Source organism: Paramacrobiotus metropolitanus, unplaced genomic scaffold (assembly GCF_019649055.1).
Source record: "Paramacrobiotus metropolitanus isolate TYO unplaced genomic scaffold, Prichtersi_v1.0 Parri_scaffold0000315, whole genome shotgun sequence".
Classification (NCBI taxonomy): domain Eukaryota; kingdom Metazoa; phylum Tardigrada; class Eutardigrada; order Parachela; family Macrobiotidae; genus Paramacrobiotus; species Paramacrobiotus metropolitanus.
In genome coordinates, this window is record NW_026570535.1 from 35,629 (window position 1) to 57,215 (window position 21,587).

General features: G+C 43.9%; 7 protein-coding genes across 9 annotated transcripts; 6 read left to right on the top strand and 1 right to left on the bottom strand.

Annotated features, from left to right (window-relative positions):
* Positions 1-19: 19 nt before the first annotated feature.
* On the bottom strand, positions 20-5,746 carry LOC129602039 (uncharacterized). 2 transcript variants are annotated; one of them, XM_055500982.1, is made up of 5 exons: positions 5,247-5,734; positions 3,994-4,160; positions 2,802-2,963; positions 2,632-2,708; positions 20-681 (listed from the first exon to the last, which is right to left on the bottom strand). In XM_055500982.1, the coding sequence occupies exons 1-5, from the start codon at positions 5,337-5,339 to the stop codon at positions 542-544; spliced, it is 639 nt and encodes a 212-aa protein (XP_055356957.1). In that variant the 5' UTR covers positions 5,340-5,734; the 3' UTR covers positions 20-541. The 2 variants fall into 2 exon arrangements, with proteins under 2 accessions (XP_055356957.1, XP_055356958.1); XM_055500983.1 differs by lacking the exon at positions 20-681 and adding an exon at positions 1,263-1,312 and having other exon boundaries at positions 5,247-5,746.
* A 2,903-nt stretch (positions 5,747-8,649) lies between these two features.
* Positions 8,650-10,588, top strand: LOC129602041 (uncharacterized). The gene is made up of 2 exons (XM_055500986.1): positions 8,650-8,754; positions 9,132-10,588. Exons 1-2 carry the CDS (start codon positions 8,676-8,678, stop codon positions 10,406-10,408), a joined length of 1,356 nt encoding a protein of 451 aa, XP_055356961.1. The 5' UTR covers positions 8,650-8,675; the 3' UTR covers positions 10,409-10,588.
* A 516-nt stretch (positions 10,589-11,104) lies between these two features.
* Positions 11,105-12,776, top strand: LOC129602036 (uncharacterized). The gene has a single exon (XM_055500978.1). It carries the CDS (start codon positions 11,241-11,243, stop codon positions 12,510-12,512), a length of 1,272 nt encoding a protein of 423 aa, XP_055356953.1. The 5' UTR covers positions 11,105-11,240; the 3' UTR covers positions 12,513-12,776.
* A 564-nt stretch (positions 12,777-13,340) lies between these two features.
* Positions 13,341-15,014, top strand: LOC129602035 (uncharacterized). The gene has a single exon (XM_055500977.1). The coding sequence runs from the start codon at positions 13,494-13,496 to the stop codon at positions 14,775-14,777; it is 1,284 nt and encodes a 427-aa protein (XP_055356952.1). The 5' UTR covers positions 13,341-13,493; the 3' UTR covers positions 14,778-15,014.
* Positions 15,015-15,429: 415 nt separating this feature from the next.
* LOC129602037 (uncharacterized) lies at positions 15,430-17,544 on the top strand. Of its 2 annotated transcripts, none has more exons than XM_055500979.1 (2): positions 15,430-15,487; positions 15,832-17,544. In XM_055500979.1, the coding sequence occupies exons 1-2, from the start codon at positions 15,432-15,434 to the stop codon at positions 17,219-17,221; spliced, it is 1,446 nt and encodes a 481-aa protein (XP_055356954.1). In that variant the 5' UTR covers positions 15,430-15,431; the 3' UTR covers positions 17,222-17,544. The 2 variants fall into 2 exon arrangements, with proteins under 2 accessions (XP_055356954.1, XP_055356955.1); XM_055500980.1 differs by lacking the exon at positions 15,430-15,487 and adding an exon at positions 15,623-15,771.
* Positions 17,545-18,172: 628 nt separating this feature from the next.
* On the top strand, positions 18,173-19,906 carry LOC129602038 (uncharacterized). The gene has a single exon (XM_055500981.1). The coding sequence runs from the start codon at positions 18,287-18,289 to the stop codon at positions 19,637-19,639; it is 1,353 nt and encodes a 450-aa protein (XP_055356956.1). The 5' UTR covers positions 18,173-18,286; the 3' UTR covers positions 19,640-19,906.
* An 830-nt stretch (positions 19,907-20,736) lies between these two features.
* Positions 20,737-21,400, top strand: LOC129602046 (uncharacterized; the record flags this gene model as incomplete). The annotated part of the gene is made up of 1 exon (XM_055500991.1): positions 20,737-21,400. A coding segment is annotated over exon 1 (664 nt), but the record flags the coding sequence as incomplete, so codon positions are not given.
* Positions 21,401-21,587: the final 187 nt, after the last annotated feature.

The window sequence follows — 21,587 nt, forward strand, 5'->3', positions numbered from 1 at the left end:
AGTGCTGTTAAATACCGATCGAGCACAGGTGAATTATGACGCACAAACGTCGCCCAGGATTTTTGATTATTGGATAAAGGATGTGGAGCATTTAGCGATTAGCTACAATAGGAGCCAAAATCACATGCGATAAATGCTTCAACATCGCATTATTGGCCTGTCTCACAAAGAGGCTGCAGCCACCACTAAAAGGTCACGCCTTAATGCACCATCAATATTGAATAGAACTCTTCCCCATATCACAATGCAGGATTTCCTTTTAAACCAGGAACATATGCCAGCAAAAAAAGGCTTTGGCAAAAATCCATCTTTTCAATACTCTGGGCTTTGTACATGTGTCGACAACAAAAAGAAAGAGAGCGAGAGTAATGGTAGTGGATTGACCGGAGAAGAAAAAAGGCAATTATAAACATATCGCAAGGTTTCTGACAAAGAGAGGAAAATCACGCCATCCCAAGGTCACTGTGTATACATAGAAGCATCTATTCATTTGGATCCGGATTGTGGAGGTTTTGATTGGAGGAAATTGCCGGCTGCAAGGTCAGATGTACTTCTTAGGCATACACATCAGGCCGGTGCAGAAGGGCACCGTCTGGTTTTGGTGGGAAGAGATACGCAGTGAGCCGCTGCTGCGCCCCTGGAGGGAGCGGTCCGACTTCCGGCGCAGAAGCTCGGGCGTGTCTGCAAGGAAAACAAAACGTAATACATTGTCGGCGGGCATGGATAAATACGTTTGGACTTCGTAAGTATTATTCCAACAGAAAAAGTACTTATATTAAAAATTAATCGTAAAGCACTACACCGCTTTTTTGTTAAACTATCCCTGAATTGTTTTGCATTATCTGCGTCATGGTTTATTCTACTTGGCTTCTTCAACATATTTTTGTAAGCGTTTGTCGTTTCGTAGGCGAAATAGGTTTGTCATTCAGTAATTTTTTCATTTTATAAGCGAATTTGTTTTTTCTTAAATACCGGAACAGTGTAATTTTTGTTTGCCTTTTTTGCTTGAAAAGGTAATAATGACCGTAGCACAACGTATTCGACAGACGCGTTTTTTCTAAGGAATGTTGTTGGCATAATTTGGAGTGCCTTTTATGCAAAATTTTATGTTCAGTGGCGTCTGCACTCTGCGTATATGAATGCTTAATTATAAACTGTAGTACTCGCAAAATTGAAATAGTCAAAATAACAGCATCCATCGATGCATCAGTCTAAATTTAGACGAAAACTATGTGTCCTGTTATATCAAGCATACCATTGGTTAAGATTATGGAAGACTGCAGTTAGGAAGAAAGGTCGAAGCGTTAATAACCTACAATACAAAGGCCAGTGTTAAGCTCTATCTGTTACCGCTGTTAAACGCATGCATTTTTTATTTATTCGTAAAGGTTAGAAACTGTAGCAGATTGTGGTTTCCGTAGTAATTATCAAAACCGGCATCAGCCGTAAAGTTTTGAGTTACAAGAACAGAAGCGTTAATAACCTACAATACAAAGGCCAGTGTTAAGCTCTATCTGTTACCGCTGTTAAACGCATGCATTTTTTATTTATTCGTAAAGGTTAGAAACTGTAGCAGATTGTGGTTTCCGTAGTAATTATCAAAACCGGCATCAGCCGTAAAGTTTTGAGTTACAAGAACAGAAGCGTTAATAACCTACAATACAAAGGCCAGTGTTAAGCTCTATCTGTTACCGCTGTTAAACGCATGCATTTTTTATTTATTCGTAAAGGTTAGAAACTGTAGCAGATTGTGGTTTCCGTAGTAATTATCAAAACCGGCATCAGCCGTAAAGTTTTGAGTTACAAGAACAATAAAGTTTGTAACATAATAGGCAGAAATTTAAAATGCACTACTTAACGATAAAAAGGTCAAGTATTTTTAAATTTATTCCTTTTGTAGTGTTGCTAATTTTTGTTTTTAATAGATCTTTTTTCGAGAAGTTTCAAGTAATTTTACAAACATAGATATGTATAAATACGCAAACACTGCATGCGGGGGATACGATGGATAGCGTGCGTGTTACATAATAAGAAAACGCAACGTCTGGGATAATTGTTCATCAAGTCAAAAAGTAGAAATGGCCGAAAGTGAAGGGAAATAAAGTGTAATCGATCGGTGGAACTAATCTACATCCTGCTATGATTTCAAGTGATCCAGCCGGCCCAGTTTAGAGACTACAGTCGTTTCTCTTGCCCACGGTTGATGATCAGCATCAACGACACACAAACCTTATCACGACGCCAGGCCGCCGGAAATCACTGACGTAATCGAGTTGCCTTAAATAATTTATCATAGAAAACTGCTCGGCGTTTTTCTGCTATTAAGCGGTTGGTTGTATATTACCAGGGGTTACACAGCGAAATTAAGAACACCACAAATCACAATGCACGCACAAAGTGGCAACACATCAGCGTTGACAATTGATATCGATAAAAAACTGCAATTGATAGTTACAGTTATTAACAGATTGTAATTTTAGAAAGCAAAACGAATAAAATAAATATTAAAAAACCGGCATTAATGTACCTTTTTGAAAAAGACCAAAATAGCAACCGAATGTGCAAAAATTGCGGATGTATTTTAAAAAATGTTTGCCAACCGGCAAGTTAATAGTTAGTATTCGACTGTACCTGTTTCGGAACTTGGACGGATATAATGTACATGCTTTTCCACGGTGTGCAGGATTCCATCAATTTCAATCAAATCACTGGCAACGACAAAAAAACAACCTCTCCTTAATTACGTGCACTAAGCGCGGAAATACTGGGTAAAACTGTAGAGTGTATGTGGCAGTCCGTACTTTTGGAGACTTTCCGGGGTAAGCGAATTATCGTCCTTCAACTGGAAGCTCGTGATTAAATTAAGGCCCTTATGCAGTTCACCCTGCATGTACGTCAGGCAGAATCCGAATATCCCCAACTGCTGACCGGCTTGGTTCTGCAGTTTCATGTTATCGCGACAACTAAAAACAACGGCGAATAAAATAACTGATGAACGAACCGAAAAATTACCAGCTAAAAAACACGAAGCAAGCTGCTCATTACTCACAATATTAGTATGTACTCTGTATATCCAGTATTTAATTCTATGCCTTGTTGTTTATACACATATTTTGTGTTACTGTATTTGTACATTTCATTTTGAAAAATATTTTTCCCGTTAATTTACGATAGAAAAAATATATATTACACTAACGAGAAAAACTTTTCAACTAAAAATGAAACTATATACTTATATCAACAAAAGTAGATACGTGGAAAGTGCTGCTGGAGTTATCGTAAATATTTGGTTTGTGACTGTCATAGCACGAATTGGTGAGCGGAAGTGGCACTGCTTGCGTACTGTATACATCGCTACAGGCTATTTAGCGGCGTTGTATTTATGCTGATTCAGTGTGCAAATTGTTTAATGAGCCATATGGGATTAGCGGAAGGATAAAAGGGCATTAGCCAAATACATCTTCACTGTGGTCCCAGCGCTGCCTGGTGCGTAGCACAGCGCCACATATTATTAGTGTGGAAAGTGTCGGCGGGATAACAGTTGGTCATTTACATGTCAATGCAATCTGACACCAGCTGCAACATGTACAACCACACTGTTCCCGCTTACACGTCCTCCAAAACAGAAACTTTAGATGCCGCTCTGCGACATTATCCGGCATGCCGGCGATCAGATTTTACAAAAGACAACAAACACTTTGATATACGCTTTCTGTGCATTATTTTGAAAATATTTTGTTCACAGTATTATAAATAAATAGCTAGAAACAAATATGCATTCGCACGTACGTATTTATATCATACAATTTAATAGTTATTTTAATTAGCAAATGCTTTGTAACACAAGCGCATAATTATTAATTTTAAATAAAAAATCTACAGCACTTTTGATTTTATTGGAAAACACTTGTCGGGTTCGTTATATGTGTGGAAAATTATGTTTACGGGGCTTGACTGATAATATTCGTAAAACAATAACGCATTGTTACCTACTTGAGCACAATATAGAGGAAGCGCTCCTTGGCATTACGCGCCACTTCCAGGCAGTGTCTGATCACATTATTAATTTCCCGCCGCAGCTGCGGGCTGTCCTTAACGGATCCCAGCTGCGTGAGCAGATCGTGTAGCTGGGCAATATCATCGTTAACCTGAACGGTGCACTGCAAAAACAAAAATAACCTCAACTGTTTCCGATGAAATCCGGCACTGATTGCTTGGCGGAAATTATTATACCAAGGAATATCAAAATTATTCGAAATACAGAACAGCTATAGGTAGTTCATAATATTGGCGTGTAACGAGCAGTTTTGAAATCTGAATGTCAATTCTGCGCGCAGGCATTACTTGTAAAACTTATTAATGTACAGATAAAACAATATTGAACCGGGTTATGCGACGGCGTGATGTACCGCCATTTCCGCCGATTGTGGGAAAAATTAACGTTCGATTATAAAGTGCGCGTATATATGCACAATATTTAGAGATCGATAAAGCCGGTTGGCAATTGTTTCCATTAAAACAGAACCCCGTAGTCAGCTGGGCAATATTTAAATGCTGCATATACCCCTTTCGGCCCTCTCACACATATGCATGTATTGATAGCTGCCTGCGATCGCTCATGGGAGAAAACGATCTGCAAGTCATTTGGGATGTAAACGGGATAGCCATTATAAAGAAATGCGCCGGTAAACGTAGATGCCGCATAGTTGCAATTGCCGTGTTATATTATACGTATCAATTTATATATACACACTTATTCCCGATTGCTAGCCGGCATTTACTAACGTGGAGCGGTGGTCTGTCAGGCAGTTGTAAGCCAATTGTAGCTGTTGACAAATATGCCGCTTCCTTTCTGGCCAGCAACAGTAGCACCCGGTTACAGACAAATCGACACCCGGGACAAATGTCTCAGGATTAAATTACCGCACCGCGTGCGCGCGGGGAGGTGTGCGCGCGCACAAGGGATTATCTTATCAGTGCGGGGGATACTCATAATCCCGGGATTATAGCGACGACACGCGGCGCCAGTCTCTGTCGCCGATCTTAACTGGATCTGCGCACAATTAGTCCCGTTTCGAATAATCGCATATAAAAAATTGTACTTACGTAACACACCTTAGAAATCAAATTAATGCAGCGGTTCTACGAGCGAGTTCTACGTTCTACGAGCCTTAAATTCCAAGAAAAATGCAGAATAAATTTATAAGAAAAACTAAAGACGTTTCAGTAGTTATACTTAATCGTACCTGAATACATTCCAGTAAATGTTGCGTTTCCGTGGTCACAGCCAGCGCGGACGAGCGGCGCTGCTTACGACTGGCCAGTGACACGGCACTCATCTTGGCGCCCAGGCAGTGAAATAACAGCACGATAAGTAATCAGTCGCACACGGAAATGGCATAGTCGAGCCCGCCACCACGCAACGGCTAACCGGCCGGCAAAGGTCAAACAGCAACAGAGACGTCGGCATTGTTGCAGCGTTGCGCCATCATCACGAGGGAATAATATCAGTTGCCGCTGCGCGCGCGTCTTAGATACAAACGGGATTTGTGGCTTAATTTTCGCCGCTTGCTGAGAGAGGAAAAGTTAGTGTGTTGCCACAATCATCAAGCGTACTGAGCGGACTGAGGCCGGGAAAGAGAGACAGGCAGGCGGAAACGGCACAGCTGACTGGATATCAGCGCGCAATATACAGCTGCTAGATCGCCGACTGGCAGTTAATGCGGCACGCACAGCGCTCGCAAAACCGGCTAGTATTACTCATTGATTCCCTGGCGCTGCCATCGTAGATATCCGGTACGCGGTATGGAACTGCCGGTATATTTACGCGCACTGCCACAGCAAATGACGAAACCCGTCGACAGACTGCCGGGTCGGTTCACGGTCAGCTTCCGGTTTGGCGGCGTCCGTTGCTTTTTGTTATACTTTGGTATTGTTGAATAGTCTTTTGTTTATTACGTTTTGGCTTTTAATTTTTTTTTCTTAATGAAATTTGCGATGCGGGATCTGCTGAGTCTGCAACCAGCTAAACAGCAAACGGCTGAGGACGCCTAAATTAATTAATGTCATGGCAGGTTTTAGTGAGTTGCACTGCTACAGTATCACGGTAATTCAAAATGTTACAAGTTGGCGTATAAGTAGAAAGAGATATACCTGGATTTAATGGAATGTTACAGACATAATATATACAACGAAATTTTCACCAACGGGTACTGTAGGTGTCGGACAAAATAAAAAAAACACGGTTGCCGGTAATCGGCAGCTTGGATATACCGCGCGGTCGCGGTTGCGGCTCGGTTCGTAGGAGGTTCAGGAAATGGATACAAAATCTCATCTTCCCAACTGCCAGGAAAACACTTTTCCCATCGCGCGTCCGCCCGTCTCAATATATGACCAACCAAGCACCACTTGAAAGCTTCCACCAACTGCACCGAATCACCCACAAAAAAGTCCGATAATTCAGCTGCATTACATCCGCACACACATACACATAGACACCAGCTCACTCCATTCCCGTAAGCGCTGCATGAGTACACAGCCGGCTGTTTTAACTGTTAATGCACGACATATCCAATCGATTACCGTCGACAGTCTAATATATCGAAAAAGCCCTTTCCACACCTTGGCATCATAGCATTAGTGCTGGCTGGCAAGGACAATAGGGAGTATTTGCTTAAATATTGGCGTGCTGCGCTGAAAGCTCCTGTTTATGACTATGTTTTTGCATATATATGTACTCATAGACGAGGATGTATACGGTGCCGGAGGATAAGCGCGGTTGTCTGGCCACTTGTCGATGCGCGCGTCGGGGGCCTGCTTCCCAACGTGGTTACATTATGCCGGGTGTATAAGTGTGTTTTAGCAAGAGATCGGTGGCGGCGTATGTGGACGCGACCACCACTTAACATTTCCATAATCAATACACACACAGTCGTAATTTGTTCGCAAATTTCCGGTTTTTAAATGGAATAATTTCCTACAGATTTTTGATCTCCTCTTAACGGAAGCTCTGGAAGATTTACTCAGCAAAAATCGCCGTACATCCGATCATCGTATGCGTATCCTGCCATTTCGAAATAGTTGACCTTGAACGAACATTCGGCACATTAACATTAAGTTTTTTTAAAAACCGACAATCTTATGTTAATTTTGCCGGTTTTTGTTTTCTTCGATCACAAATTCGCCGTGACCTTTGGTGAATAAAAACAAACTAACAATCTATTTATAAACACACATTTCCACCTTCCCGTACATACAGAGTACTTTCCGTATTTCAGAAATGGATTGTTTCGGGCGAAGACGAATGACGTGGATGATCAGCTAATATTATGATTGTAATAGAAGATGCGAACATTCCTTTGCGCCCAACTGTGCTCTGTTGGCTGATGGTTAAACATGATCTATCAAGGCGCTATTTATATATCGCTGTCACTGTACCCGGCCTTGACAAGCGGGAACATTGTAAGAAGGAGAAGAAAAAACCGACGCTGCGCTGATTATGCGTACCACGCATGATTGCCACCAAAAATTCCCTAGCAGCCGGGATAGACACTGCATGCGCACATATGTAGAGCAAAATAGATTATTTTAACGTTTGTGTATCTGTAGACCCACTTATAACGTACTTTACACGATTGGTTGCGGCTGGTTGGTAAAGTGCACTGTCAAATATGAAATATAACGAGCCTATTAAGTGACGATACAGTGTCGGTTCCGGGCTATTTTTAAGCGCTTTTATTTTCAACGGGCTCGTTAATTGTAATGTTAACAGCCCGTTCTTCAATCGGCAAATTAAATTACTCGACTCACAGCTATCTCCTATATGCAGCACACATCCATCACCAGGCGCCATTACGACTTGTCCATTGCGGTACTGATCACGTTTTTAACAATAAGCACTTTTACGTAATTTTTTTCGAAGTTAAAAACGTTTGATTAAGCGTATAATCCATTTTATTGCAAGTACAGTGCACATACAACGTTACAAAAATAAAATAAGAAATAAATAATACATAAAATAATTCTAATTAATTATTGTTATTATTATTATTTTGATATATGCCCGATTCACCAGCACGAAAAAGTTGGTCGATGATATTGAAAAAGCTAAAACTTAATAGGCGTATAGTTGGTACTGTACAAAGCCCACACTCACAGACCATAAACATTTTACGTAATGAATATCTGCTCTCAAGCAAGGTAAGTAGACCACAAGGTTGCTTTCGTTTCCGTTGTACCTTGAAGTCGATCATGCACCACTACTCTGTACCGAACCACCACCGCGCGCTTGTTTTAGCTTTTGGATAAAGTTATCTCATAATATATATCCTGCAATTAAGGCATACGTTGGAACTGAATCATGTGTACTTACTGGATGAACGTAAATAATCAGCTTGACCGCGTTAGTCCAAGCGCATCCCCACAGTTCGTACCGGTAGTCCGCTACAGTCAGGACATACCGTACAATCCGATGTTATACGGCTTATCGGCTTCTGGTGGTGGGTGCTGGCTAAGCCGCCGGTAGTTCCTAATTGGCAGCGGATACGGTTGTTGTCGGGCAGAATGGATTTCGACTTTGTTCACACGTCGGACGGTAATCTGCCGGTTTCGGAGATTGCCATCAGGTTCAGCACAAACGCTATTCTTAATATTCTGAATACACTCAATTTAGTCACATGTATGTTCGTTATCATAATTCATTACTAAAACAAACAAACTCCTCACCTGATTGTACGGCTGGTTCGGCACGAATAGGTAGGCACGAGTAATTTGGCTTGTTGTAATTACAACAGTAACAAGATACGATATCAACGCATTATTGTCAACAATTGTGTAAAATTCATTAGCGACTTATTATAATTATAACTAAAATATACCACAATTTTCCTTTACGAATTATGCGGCCCGACTAGTTCGTTTATCATCTAGCTGTGCAGAGTATTTGACAGATATTGTCCGTAATTCTGGCTTATCGGCTAACCTGTTAATTTATTTAACTTTTTGTACGTACAAGATGAGTATGGTCCAGGACCTATTCACGAGCGAGCGGTTTCCAGCCTGTATAAAACGCGGGGAAACTTCGGCCTCAGAACCGAGAATTTAGCATTTGAAGATTTTTCTTCATGTATTAGTATACCCGGAGTTGACCATGCACAAGCGCAAGCACATCCTGGTGATCAGCTTCCCAGCGCTTGGTCACTACCTCCCACTGCTGGAGTTAGCCAAGCGATTAGTCGCACACCACGAGATCACCGTGACCTATTCCCAGGCCAACCTTTCCAATCTGGAGCGGCGCCATATTCTCCCTCCTGCCCCGATCAAACTACTCCCCTTGGCTGACCAACTCACGACAGATTTCGAAGAGGGCGTCAACGATGTCAAACAGATCGTCAAGACCATGGATTCAACGGAATTATTCTATCCTGATTTCTGCCGAAATCTCCCGCAAAGCTGCAATCAGCCTATAGACGCGGTCATTATCGACAGCGTATTCTATGCCACCTTCAGCCCGTTACAAGAAGTAAAGGTCAAAGTGTACAGTTTCAACGCATTCCCCATCAGTATGACCCTTAAACGCTTGATGATTACGGACAGCACACCCACTGTTGCGGATAATGAATATTTTACGAAGGGTTGGGCGGGTGTTCCGCAATCATTGAAGGTCTTAGCGATGAAGGTGAACAAAAGCATGGATCACATGGAGACAATGATTTTTTCCTCGTTTGAAGATCTGGAACCAGGTGCGGTGGAAACGTTAAAGAAATTCAAGCCAAACCTCGATGTCAAGTTTGTGGGACCTCTTCTGCATTTCAACGAACACGTTCCAGATAATAAGGTCACTGATTTCTTGGACCGGAAATTGGCTCGATCAGTTGTCTACGTTTCCTTCGGAACTGTTGCCATAATGTCGGCGGAACAGATTGCACAAGTCGCAGAGGCGCTTCTATCTCTTAAGCGGCCTTTTATTTGGTCGCTTCGACCGGCCCAGTTGGAGCTACTTCCATCAAAGATCACTCATGCAACGGATGATCATCTTATCTTGCCGTGGGTTCCGCAAAAACATATCTTGTCTCACAAAGCCACGGCCGTGTTCGTCAGTCATTGTGGATGGAACAGTACACTAGAGGCACTGTCGTATGGCATTCCCATTGTTGCCTGGCCGAGTTTTGGTGATCAGTTAGTCAACGCAGCGCTGGTGGAGAAACTGGAAACCGGTTTGATGATAAAAAGTCGCAACACTGTTTCCTCTGACGAGATTGTGGGGACCATTGAAAAGGTCGCGGGGTGGAACGGCAGCGCTGATCGGTATGCACAGAATGCGGAAGAGCTAAAGGTCAAGGCTATGATGGCGGTGGCTCCTGATGGGAAATCTACGCAAGATTTATTGCAGATAGTGAAAGACGTTTAAGCTGCTTTGTTCGCGGAGTACGCGCTTTTATGTGTCTAATCACCAAGATTTACAGAAAAATTAGATTGAATTAGTCAGAAGAATTTTCGGTGCAAAGACTTCATAGGAGTAGCGCTTCTGTTTTGTTTTGTCAGAAAAATCTCCTTCTTCTGCTCAACAAATATCTGCCCGAAAGTTTGAAAGTTAACATATATATGTAGTAACAACTTAGTTTTTACTTGCAGATGAGTTGCACCGTATACAAAAACACAAATGCTTCTCATTCACGAACCGTTAGGTCATTATATGTTGCACATCATCATTTAATATTTTTTTTTCAGTTAAGCACAAAAATGTATTATTATTGTCAAGTAACCGTAAAAGGCGTCTTCAATCTACAGTATATCATCAAATTCATCAAGCACTTGAAATTCTTGAATAGCGGTATTTTGCTATCTGTACAGCTCATAACCGGAATAACGCTACGAGTAGGTACCTCATTATCAGTACGAGTACGTATCACGGTCAGTACTTTACTGTCTTTGATTCCGATGACTCATATGCAATAATTTATAAAATGTAAACTATAGTTTTATCGGTCAAGGTCGAAATTTATCTTTTGCCTATTTTTCATGATAAACGACGCTTCCGTTTCGCGCGATAACAACAGCGACTCGCTACGAGTACTCCGTAATAACAGTTGATTGTTGATGTACAGTTGCGCACAACAAGACCGTATTACTCTGTATAAATTTGGAGGTGAAGTGACAAAAAATTACATAAATTTTTATTTGCATAACTGTAATTTACATAACATAATTATTGCTGGCGAATTAAGAAGGTTAACTGAACGATGGAGCAGCGCAAACACGTTCTGCTGATCAGCTTTCCGGCACTGGGTCATTATCTGCCGATGCTGGAGCTAGCCAAACGAATTGTCCAGTACCACGAGGTCACAATGACCTGTTCCAAATCGGCCGTTGTCAATCTGGAACGCCGTAGTATTCTCCCGCCGGCACCGATCAACTTCCTTTCATTGGACGACCACGTGACGTTGGAACTAGACGAAGGTGTCAAGGATGTGAAGCAGATTGTAGAGATCATGGAATCCACGGAAGCCTTCTACCCAACCTTCTGCCGCGGCCTCCCCAAGGGATGCAACGCACCGGTAGCCGCCGTTATTGCCGATGAAATCATGTATGCCACGTTCAAACCGCTGAAGGAAAACCGAACGGTTAAGGTGTACAGCTTCAGCGCTTTCCCGATTTCTCTGAGCATTAAACGCGCGTTGACCATGGAAACGGCTCCAACAGTTCCCGATGAGGAGTACTTCACAAAGGGTTCCTTCGGAGCGGGTGTCCCCGAGTCCCTGAAAGCAATAGCTTTAAAGGACAAAGAAGCCATGAACTACGTCAACACCGTTATCTCCAGCTCCTTTGAAGAGCTGGAACCGGATGCGGCCGCTTCGTTGAAGACTATTAAACCGCACATGGAGATTAAATTTATCGGACCTATCCTGCCACCGGCCAACAACACCCCAGACGAATTGATTAAAACCTGGATGGATGGCAAACCCGACCGGTCCGTGGTGTACTTCTCCTTCGGGACCATCGCCGCTGGATCCGCCGAACAAATCGCGGAGATCGCCAAGGCGCTGTTATCGCTAAAGCGGCCGTTTATCTGGTCGCTGCGTCCTGTCCAGCAAGCGCTCCTGGCATCGGAGATCAGCCGCAACGGCGACTCACATCTGATTCTTCCCTGGGTTCCACAAAAACAGGTCCTGGCGCACCGAGCCACTGCGGTGTTCGTGAGTCATTGCGGTTGGAATAGTACGATGGAGGGGCTGTCGTATGGAGTGCCCATTGTTGCCTGGCCGGGTTTTAGTGACCAACCTGCTAATGCGGCATTGGTGGAGAAGCTGGGAGCGGGCATGGTCGTACAAGGTGTCGGGCGGGTTGTGCCGTCCAGTGAAATAGCAGCGGTGATTGAAAAGGTGGCCGGATGGAATGGTAATACCGATCGGTGTGTACAGATGGCACAAGAAATGGGCGATAAGGCTATGGCGACAGTGGCGCCGGGTGGAAAATCTTCGCAAAATTTCTTGGACCTGATGAAAGAATTTTAATTACTGTGCGCCTATTGGATTTGCAATTGGTTTGCAAACGTTTCCTCGTGTTGGCAAATTATCATATCGTAAAAAAATTATCGTACTTAAAGCAACTTCACGCAATCTGCCAAAATTTGATTTTTCGAAAACCTTACAACTGGGTTGTAACTTGTAACTAGTATAATATTTTTGCTTATTGCTTGCGGTATTGTATTTATTTATGCCCTATGGCATTCTGAAGACGCTGAGGAAACAAAATTCCTAACTTTTCATCCAGTTAAAGTTTTGGCAGTTGACTCTCCAGACTGCAGGTATAACATTAAGGTAATACTACGGGCCTTTATTTGTAAACGACTGCAGCATACAAATCCAAAAAAAAATTTATACTGATTAGGTAATTAAACTATACTAGAAACTGAAACTCAAAGCACACAATCCTTATCGTTATCTGGCCATGAGTAAGCAATTTGGTTTAATTGTGCTGCCGTATCGGAAAAGTAAAAATAATTACCTTTACAACTATTACAGTACCGCAACATCAGAGCCAAAGTTTACTGTCTAATTTCGAGACTGTTGTTATGCGCTATTATGCATTACAATTTACTTTTACGAGCAGGAGTGTAAAAACTTGAATGGTACACGTGCAGCCAGTGAAAAGTCGAGAATCCATGGTAAGGACTGAACAGATTACGCTAGAAGAAATCTGGAGAATTATCCACAGTCTCCGTGCAGTCTCAGATTATGAACTATGGGCTTATCGCTCAACTAAGATAATGCGTTGATTGGGGTCAAAAGTTTCCGATACGAGACAAAGGCGAAGAAATACCGTTTCTCTGGCTGCATGGGAAGTCAAACATGCATGCATGATCTATCTAAGCCGGTCGCAGTTTGGATGGCAGCAGGGAGAATTTTCTAATAACCACAATTTAGCCATTTATTCAAAATTCGCCGCTTCGACGCTCAGGATTTAAGAGCAACGCAGCTACATAAGCCAGAGAAATGAGTGAACGAAAGCACATCCTGGTAATCTGTTTCCCGGCTTTCGGCCACTACCTCCCTATGCTGGAGTTCGCCAAAAAGGCCGTCCAACACCATGACGTGACGATCACTTATTCCCAAGAGCGGATACCCGACCTACAGCGGCGCAACGTCCTCCCACCTGCCCCCATCCAACTGCTCCCGCTGGAAGACCACATGCACATGGCCCTGGATGACGGCATCAGCGATCTAAAGGAGCTCGCCAAGATGATGAAATCCACTGAGATCTTCTATCCGGATTTCTGCCGAAATCTACCGCATGGGTGCAACCGCCCCGTGGACGCCGTGGTCTGCGACAATACGTTTTACTGCGCGTTCCGCTCCCTTCAAGAGAACCAATCCCTAAAAGCGTACTACAGCTTCAGTTGCTTTCCTATTACGCTGATGGTCCAACGGTCGATGATTACCGAAGAGCTGGTCACGGTGCCGGATGAAGAGTTCTTCAAAGCCAAAGGTCAAATGGCTGGAGTCCCTGAGTCTATTAAGACCCTCGCGATGAATATGAATGAAAGCATGAAGTACCAGAGTGAGATCATTAGTTCATCATTCGAAGAGTTGGAACCCCGGGCGGCCGTTTTGCTCAAGGTGATGATGAAGAGCCTGAACGTCAGATTCGTCGGCCCGCTGCTGCCGTTGGAGGAGGACCACCCCGATGCGTCGGTAAAGAAATGGATGGACGGTAAGGAAGACCGGTCGGTTGTGTATTTTTCTTTCGGAACCGTTGCCACCGTCTCGGCCGAACAGATCGCCGTGATCGCGGATGCTTTATTATCGCTCCAGCGGCCGTTCATCTGGTCACTGCGCCCAGCCCAACAAGAGCTGCTGTCCGCCGACATTCAGCGGACTACCGATAATTACCTTATTCTGCCGTGGGTGCCGCAAAAGCAAGTACTGGCGCATAAGGCCACCGCGATTTTTGTAAGTCACTGCGGGTGGAACAGCACACTGGAGTCCCTGTCCAATGGGATCCCCATCGTGGCCTGGCCGGGATTCGGTGACCAGATCGCCAATGCCGGTTTGGTGGAGCGCCTGGATGCGGGTATGCTTGTTAAAGCAGGAGGGAAAGAAGAGATTATCCCGGCCAAGGATATTGTGGCGACCATCGAAAACGTTGCCGGATGGAACGGGAATACGGACCGATGCGTGCAGGTGGCGCGCGATCTCGGAAATAAGGCTATGGCTGCTATTGCCGCTGATGGGAAATCGACTAAAAATTTGAAAGAAATATTGAAAGAAATTAATTAATAAATGCGCGTGGTCGTTGAGTACTTGTATCCATATTTCGTGCTGCTAATTGTTCGCGGTTGTCGCGTGGAACGGGTGGAATATTATTCATCACAGTGTTTAATGTTTATTACTCGTATAATCTTGCATGTTAAAGTTGAGCTATTAGCTGCAAATTTTAATTCATGAGAAACCTCCGATAAATAATTCTTTTTTTTGTTGAATCGTTATACTGTAGAAGAAAACCGTTGCACTGAGCATTGTTCACACAGTTATGTTGCTGTGATATCAGTTCAATATTATTCATCGTATTTACGAATGTACTCTGTACAGTACTCGTACAGTACTTGATTCTACCTTATCGGCTCGTATACGCTGATTAGACACGCTAAACTAATAAGTACTGTAGTTTGAATTTTGCACAAACTGGAATGTAATTGCTATGTTTAAGTGCAATGAAATCCACCAGACATTCATAACAATACAGGCCCGTCTTTAGCTTTTTGGAGGGGGGGCGCACCATTGTTCTCCCCAAGGAAGAACAATGGCACCAGTTCCGAATTTCCCTTTTTTAACATGTAAGGTCCGACGCCAGTTGCGCCAGTTTGTTTCTGGATGGGGGGGGGCGTGCGCCAGTGCGCCCCCCCCCCCTTAAAGACGGGCCTGTATAACATGATGCAGTATAAAGTACGCCTTGTGGTCATAACTAATACCGGTAACGAGCAAGAACAGTAAGCGCTTATACGAAGGGAAAATATACGTAGAATGATAAAGCAGTATGTACCACTATTAATCTGTATGGAGACGTGTCCGTATTTGTATCAAAATCGATTATGCAAGCTAGCAGATAGATCCTTTGAGGGAGGTAAACCGCTCAAGGGTAGTTTGTATCGCGAGAGTAGCAGGCAATTTGATACACTTGGTTGATTAGATAGCATAGAACATTAAATAATCAAATTATTGACACATTCAATCTTGCAGTCGGCTGTTCTTATGTAAAGCATTTGTATTTCAGGTAGGTTAATTATCAGGTTTGTGCATATTTTTACGACAGTTTTACACTTTTTTCTTGCAGCTCCGTTCTACAGTCCCTACAACGCTTCGATAAGAAAATGCCGGTCCGGAAACACATACTGGCGGTTGCCTTTCCAGCTTTCGGTCACTACATTCCGCTGCTGGAGCTGGCCAAACGTATCATTCCCCATCATGACGTCACCATGGTTATTTCGGCCACCCGGGACAAGGTCATCCGAGAGCGCCATCTCCTGCCGCCCGCTTCCATTGGTTTCCATACGGTGGACGACGGCGTATCCGAACGGATCGACGAGAACTTCACCGATCTCGGTATGCTGGTCCGAATTGTCGAAAGAAGTAAGCCCCATTATGAAAAATTCATCGAGAGTTTGAATACCGATAATTCGCCATTGCCACATGTCGACGCCGTGTTCTGTGACATCACTTTAAGCCAAGCGTGCGAGCCTTGTGCAACCAAAGGTATTCCGCTGTACGTCGTCAACCCTTTACCGACAATGCTGATGGCCAAGTCATTCACCATCCAAGAGGATACGCCAACGGTGCCGGATGATACGTTCTTCAAGGAACACGCACCTGGGACGAACTTAGCTAATTTGCCGGTGCAAAACAGCATTAAAGTCCTGGCGCTCGGTAACATTCGCGCGTGCAAGAAGGCACATGCCATTTTATTTAATTCGTTCGACGAACTGGAACCGGGCGGGCTCGAATCCTTCCAACAGAACCCACACACGAAGGACAAAATGGTGAAATTTATTGGGCCGCTGGCAACAACAAATGACCAGGAAAGTAACAGCGACGGTTTAGCCGATAAGGTCATGCAGTGGATGGACACGCAGAAAGAACGCAACGTAGTTTATTTTTCGTTGGGTTCCATCGCCACGCTTTCCAAGGAACAGATTGTCGAGATAGCCAACGCACTGGTATCTTTGAACCGGCCGTTTATCTGGTCGCTGCGACCTTTCCAGCAGGTGCATCTCCCAGAAGTTATGAAAGGTCAGACCGCTGACAGCTTCGATTCAGACTCAAAATATCTGATTATTCCATGGGCGCCACAGAAGCGCATCCTAGCGCACAAGGCAACCGTCTTGTTCGTCAGTCACTGTGGATGGAATAGTACACTGGAGTCCGTCTCGTTTGGTGTGCCGATTGTGGCTTGGCCGATGTTTGGAGATCAGCATGTTAATGCGGCGTTGGTCGAGCAGAGGCAAATCGGGATAAAGGTCAAGGGTACCGGCACGAAGAATCCGACTGCAGTTCCGGCCGAGGAGATTGCTAGAGCTATCGCGACAGTGGCTGGATGGGATGCGGGGCAGGAGAAGCGAACATTATATGCAGAGAAAATGGAATTTATGGGACAAAAAGCCAGAGAAGCAGTTGCAGAAAAGGGACCATCAACTAACAGTTTGATGGAAATCCTGCAGGGAATCTAGATCGGGTGATATAAGTGCGAGTACCGACAGAGATTTCTTTGTTTACTGACTCTATCTTGCAATTAAATGAAAATCTATGTTAGCACGCAATATTTCCAGTTGCACATACGAGTACAAAACAAAAAGCCGTTTTTGAACGATAATTTTGTTCTCGTTGCATTTTGTGGTCCATCATCAGGATACTCTGTATGTCGCCAGTTCACCGGCCATCCGCGCGCTTCTAAAATGCCAAATCGAGCACGATGTGAAAATTCGAGGTGGTATAAAGTACAATACAAACGTTTACTAGAGTATTGACACAGATTAACTGCGGAATGTTGATTGATTAAACGTTGAATAATTTAGCCAAATCTGCGCAGCTGTTGAATCTTCCTCGACCGCAAGTAATTGTTTTAAGTAAACAAAATGCCGGCATCTTGACCTACAGTAGATAAGATAGGCTGGAGATGTTGTCTATACATGCTTTGAGTTAGATCTTGGAAAGTGAGACTTATTATACTGTATAATGCACATGTCATAATACCATATGAGCAGCATTCTTGAGGATTAAAGTGTTAAGGTTTCAAAAATTTCAATAACCATTTTTGTGCTGGCTGGCTTCATTTAGGGCTCTGTATATTATAAGTACTCATAGGTAAATAAGTACTACTCTAGTCAGTGTTACGTCAGTCTTGCACCCAGTGAAATTAGGCCTAGCACCGCCAAATTCAATTACTTTTTTCATCTACCATAAGGGAATTGATGTTTTGCCGCCAATTACAGAACCATCGATTTTTGCTGTCTCAAAAGATATTGGTCGGAATTCGATGATAAATACCCTGGCTCATTGAGTAATTGCTAATTTGCTGGGTAGGCTAATCGATCTGTGTTACCAGCTGATAAGATAGCACACCACAATAGACTAAGTAGTGCACAACAACAAAGATCGCCACATTCTACTCGACAGCTGTGTGCCGCTAGCTGCTCTTGCACTGGACTGATCAATTCCGTATTGTTTTCAAGATTCATTACTCGTAAAACTCTGTTGAATATTTTTTCCAGGGTTGCCGCGATATTCAGCTGAAAATGCCGATCCGTAAACATGTTTTGGCAATGGCCTTCCCGGCGTTTGGCCATTACATTGCCATGATGGAGTTGGCCAAACGCATCGTCCCACACCATGACGTTACTGTGGTAATTTCAGATACCCGAAGGGAAGAAATTCGTCAGCGCCACCTCGTGCCTCCCGCTCCCATCGGATTCCACACAGTGGATGACCATGTATCCGAGCGGATCGACGAGAACTTCACCGATCTCCGCGTTTTGATTAATATTATCGAGAGCGCCAAACCTTATTACAACCATTTCATCAGTATGTTAAACACCGACAACTCACCATTGCCCTTTGTGGATGCCATCTTCTGCGACATCACTCAGCACTCTCCGTGCGACGCGATTATAGCCAAGGGCATTCCATTATATATTGTCAACGTCTTACCGACGTTTTTGATGGCGAAAGCGTTCACCATTCAAGAAGATACACCAACGGTGCCGGATGAGACATTCTTTAAGGATGAGGTAGACGGAACGAAGGCGGCTGACTTGCCGGTTCAGGAAAGCATTAAGACTCTGGCGTTTGGCCATCATCATAATTGCAAAGGTGCCCGCGCGATGTTGTTCAATTCGTTCGCGGAACTGGAGCCCGGAGCACTGGAAGCGTTCCAGCAGAATCCGCGAACAAAGGATAAAATCCTGAAGTACATCGGGCCCCTGACAACCCCGAGCGATTCAGCGGTTGATAATGACGGTTTAGCCGAAAAGATCATGCAGTGGATGGACAAGCAAAAAGAGCGCAGCGTGGTTTATTTCTCTCTGGGATCAATCGCGGTGATTTCCAAGGAACAAACCGTGCAGATAGCGAACGCACTAATGTCGCTGAATCGACCTTTCGTCTGGTCATTGCGACCCTTTCTGCAGGTGCACCTTCCCGAAGGCATGAAAGGCCAGTCTGCTGACAGCTTCAATCCTGACTCTAAATACCTTATTATTCCATGGACGCCACAGAAACGCATCCTGTCGCACAAGGCAACCGCTCTGTTCGTCAGTCACTGTGGGTGGAATAGTACACTGGAGACTGTTTCGTTTGGTGTGCCGATTGTAGCTTGGCCGATGTTCGGTGACCAGCATTTCAATGCGGTGCTGGTGGAGCAAGTGGGGATTGGGCTAAAGGTCAAGGGCACCGGCATGCTCAATAAAAAAGCGGTGCCGGCGAGTGAGATCGTTGATGCCATCGAGACCGTTGCTGGGTGGAAAAGTGGAGACGTGGAACAAACGGCCTTTGCGAAAGAGATGAAGTATATGGGAGAAAAGGCCCGAGAAGCAGTTGGAGAAAATGGCCCCTCAACCAAAAGTTTGCTTGAAATTCTGGATGCTATTTAAAACTGTTTTCGACCGTTACAACAAATCTGCTGCAACTGTGTCACATTGTAATGCTTATTTATTCTATTATTTGATGCTTTGATAATCGTTTTTTTAGGTGTTATGTTATTTCCGTCTGGGAATGTTTAGATCCTAAACATTTATCGTCGCAGCTGTGGAATTGTCTGTATTTCTAATAGGCTGCTTTAACGCTGCAGATAGAATTTTCGTGATATACTTGTTGTACTATGTTTCCGATACGTGCTCTCTCCGGAAACAAAGTATAAAACCAATTATAATATAGCCTCATTCGTTTTCGCTACATTAGTATTTTAAGGCATGCTTTTTATTCAAACGATATACGAGTAGTTAAATCGCACACAGGCATGCGCCTGGATCCCAAAGCGTCAAACCGAACCAAAATTATAATAGCATAATGTTTTGTCATGGTCTTATTGTTCGTGAATTACAGTATTACTTAAACACTGGGAGCTGTTGTCAGCTGTCATGCGCCAACATAGTGACATCAAAACGATTGCAACGATTTTGCCACTTGCACAGTTGTCAACTTGTTGTACTCGTACAGCAGTGCATTCAGTGCAGCTCACTCGCAAAGGGCAAATAATAATTGGTGTTTAATTTTATAGATCGTTCCATGGGTCTCGCTTAAATAACACTAATAAAATCCAAAACGGTAGTTCCCCGCCACAAACAGAGTAACACCGACTTTGAACCGGATAAGATATGCAGGCCACGTATTTTTAACCGGCAATCACAAATACAATCAATACTGGGAATAGACAATTGCACAATTACTCGTATTTTAGTACTGTACATGCTAGAAAGTAGACACAATCATAATTATTACAAAGTGTTATGTACCTCGTCCGTCTACGGGTAGGCCATTCACCGCGTTTTCGAGAAGCCGATACCAGTCATACTGACAGTTGTTATTCTACAGTCTGGCTAACACTAACAGCCAAACTCGTCTAGTACTAAACGCTGTGCTTTTGCTATTGAGTTGTTCCAACATCTACCATACACACGAATTTCTTGAGACCTACAATATTCTTTCAATCATTACTGTAATAAAAGCGACATTTGCCAACAATTGCATTATGGCTACGAGGAAGCACGTTCTCGTGATGAGCTACCCGGCATTCGGTCACTACATCCCCATGTTGTCCGTGGCCGAACGCATCATTCCTCACCACGATGTAACGTTCGTCGTCTCCGCGTCCAAAGCCAACGACATCCGCAAACGCGGTCTCCTGCCACCGGCACCTATCCGTTTCCACACCTTCGACGATGAACTCACCATCAACCTGGACGAAAACTTCAGCCAGCTGCGCACTCTGATGGACATCATGTACGATCAAGCGCCGCGTTACGCTCGTTTCATCGGCAGCCTGAACCGAGCGGGATCACCATTACCTCATGTGGATGCGGTGTTTTGTGACATTTTCAATCATGCGCCGTGCCAACCGTGCCGCGACAATGGAATTCCGTTGTATATTGTCAGCGTCCTTCCGGCCATGCTCATTGCTGGAGGAACGCGTGTCACGAAGGACACACCCACTGTGTCCGACGACACGTTTTTTAGCAGTGCAGCGGCCGGTGAGGAGAAAGATATGACGAACCCACCGATGCAGGAGAGTAGCAAGATCATTAATCTGGATGGGATCGAAGCGATCAAATGCTGTAAAGCGATTCTATTTAATTCCTTCGAAGACCTGGAACCCGGAGCCATACAGACGCTTCATGACATCCCGTGTATGAAAGGTAAAATACTTAAATTCATTGGACCGCTGATGCCGACCAATGACAATTTGGACGGTTCCACCGGACTTGCTGGTAAAGTGATGAAATGGATGGAAAAACAAAAGGAGTGCAGCGTTATATACTTTTCTTTCGGCTCCATTGCTGTCGTTTCCCAAGAGCAGTTAATCGAAATCGGCAACGCTTTGGT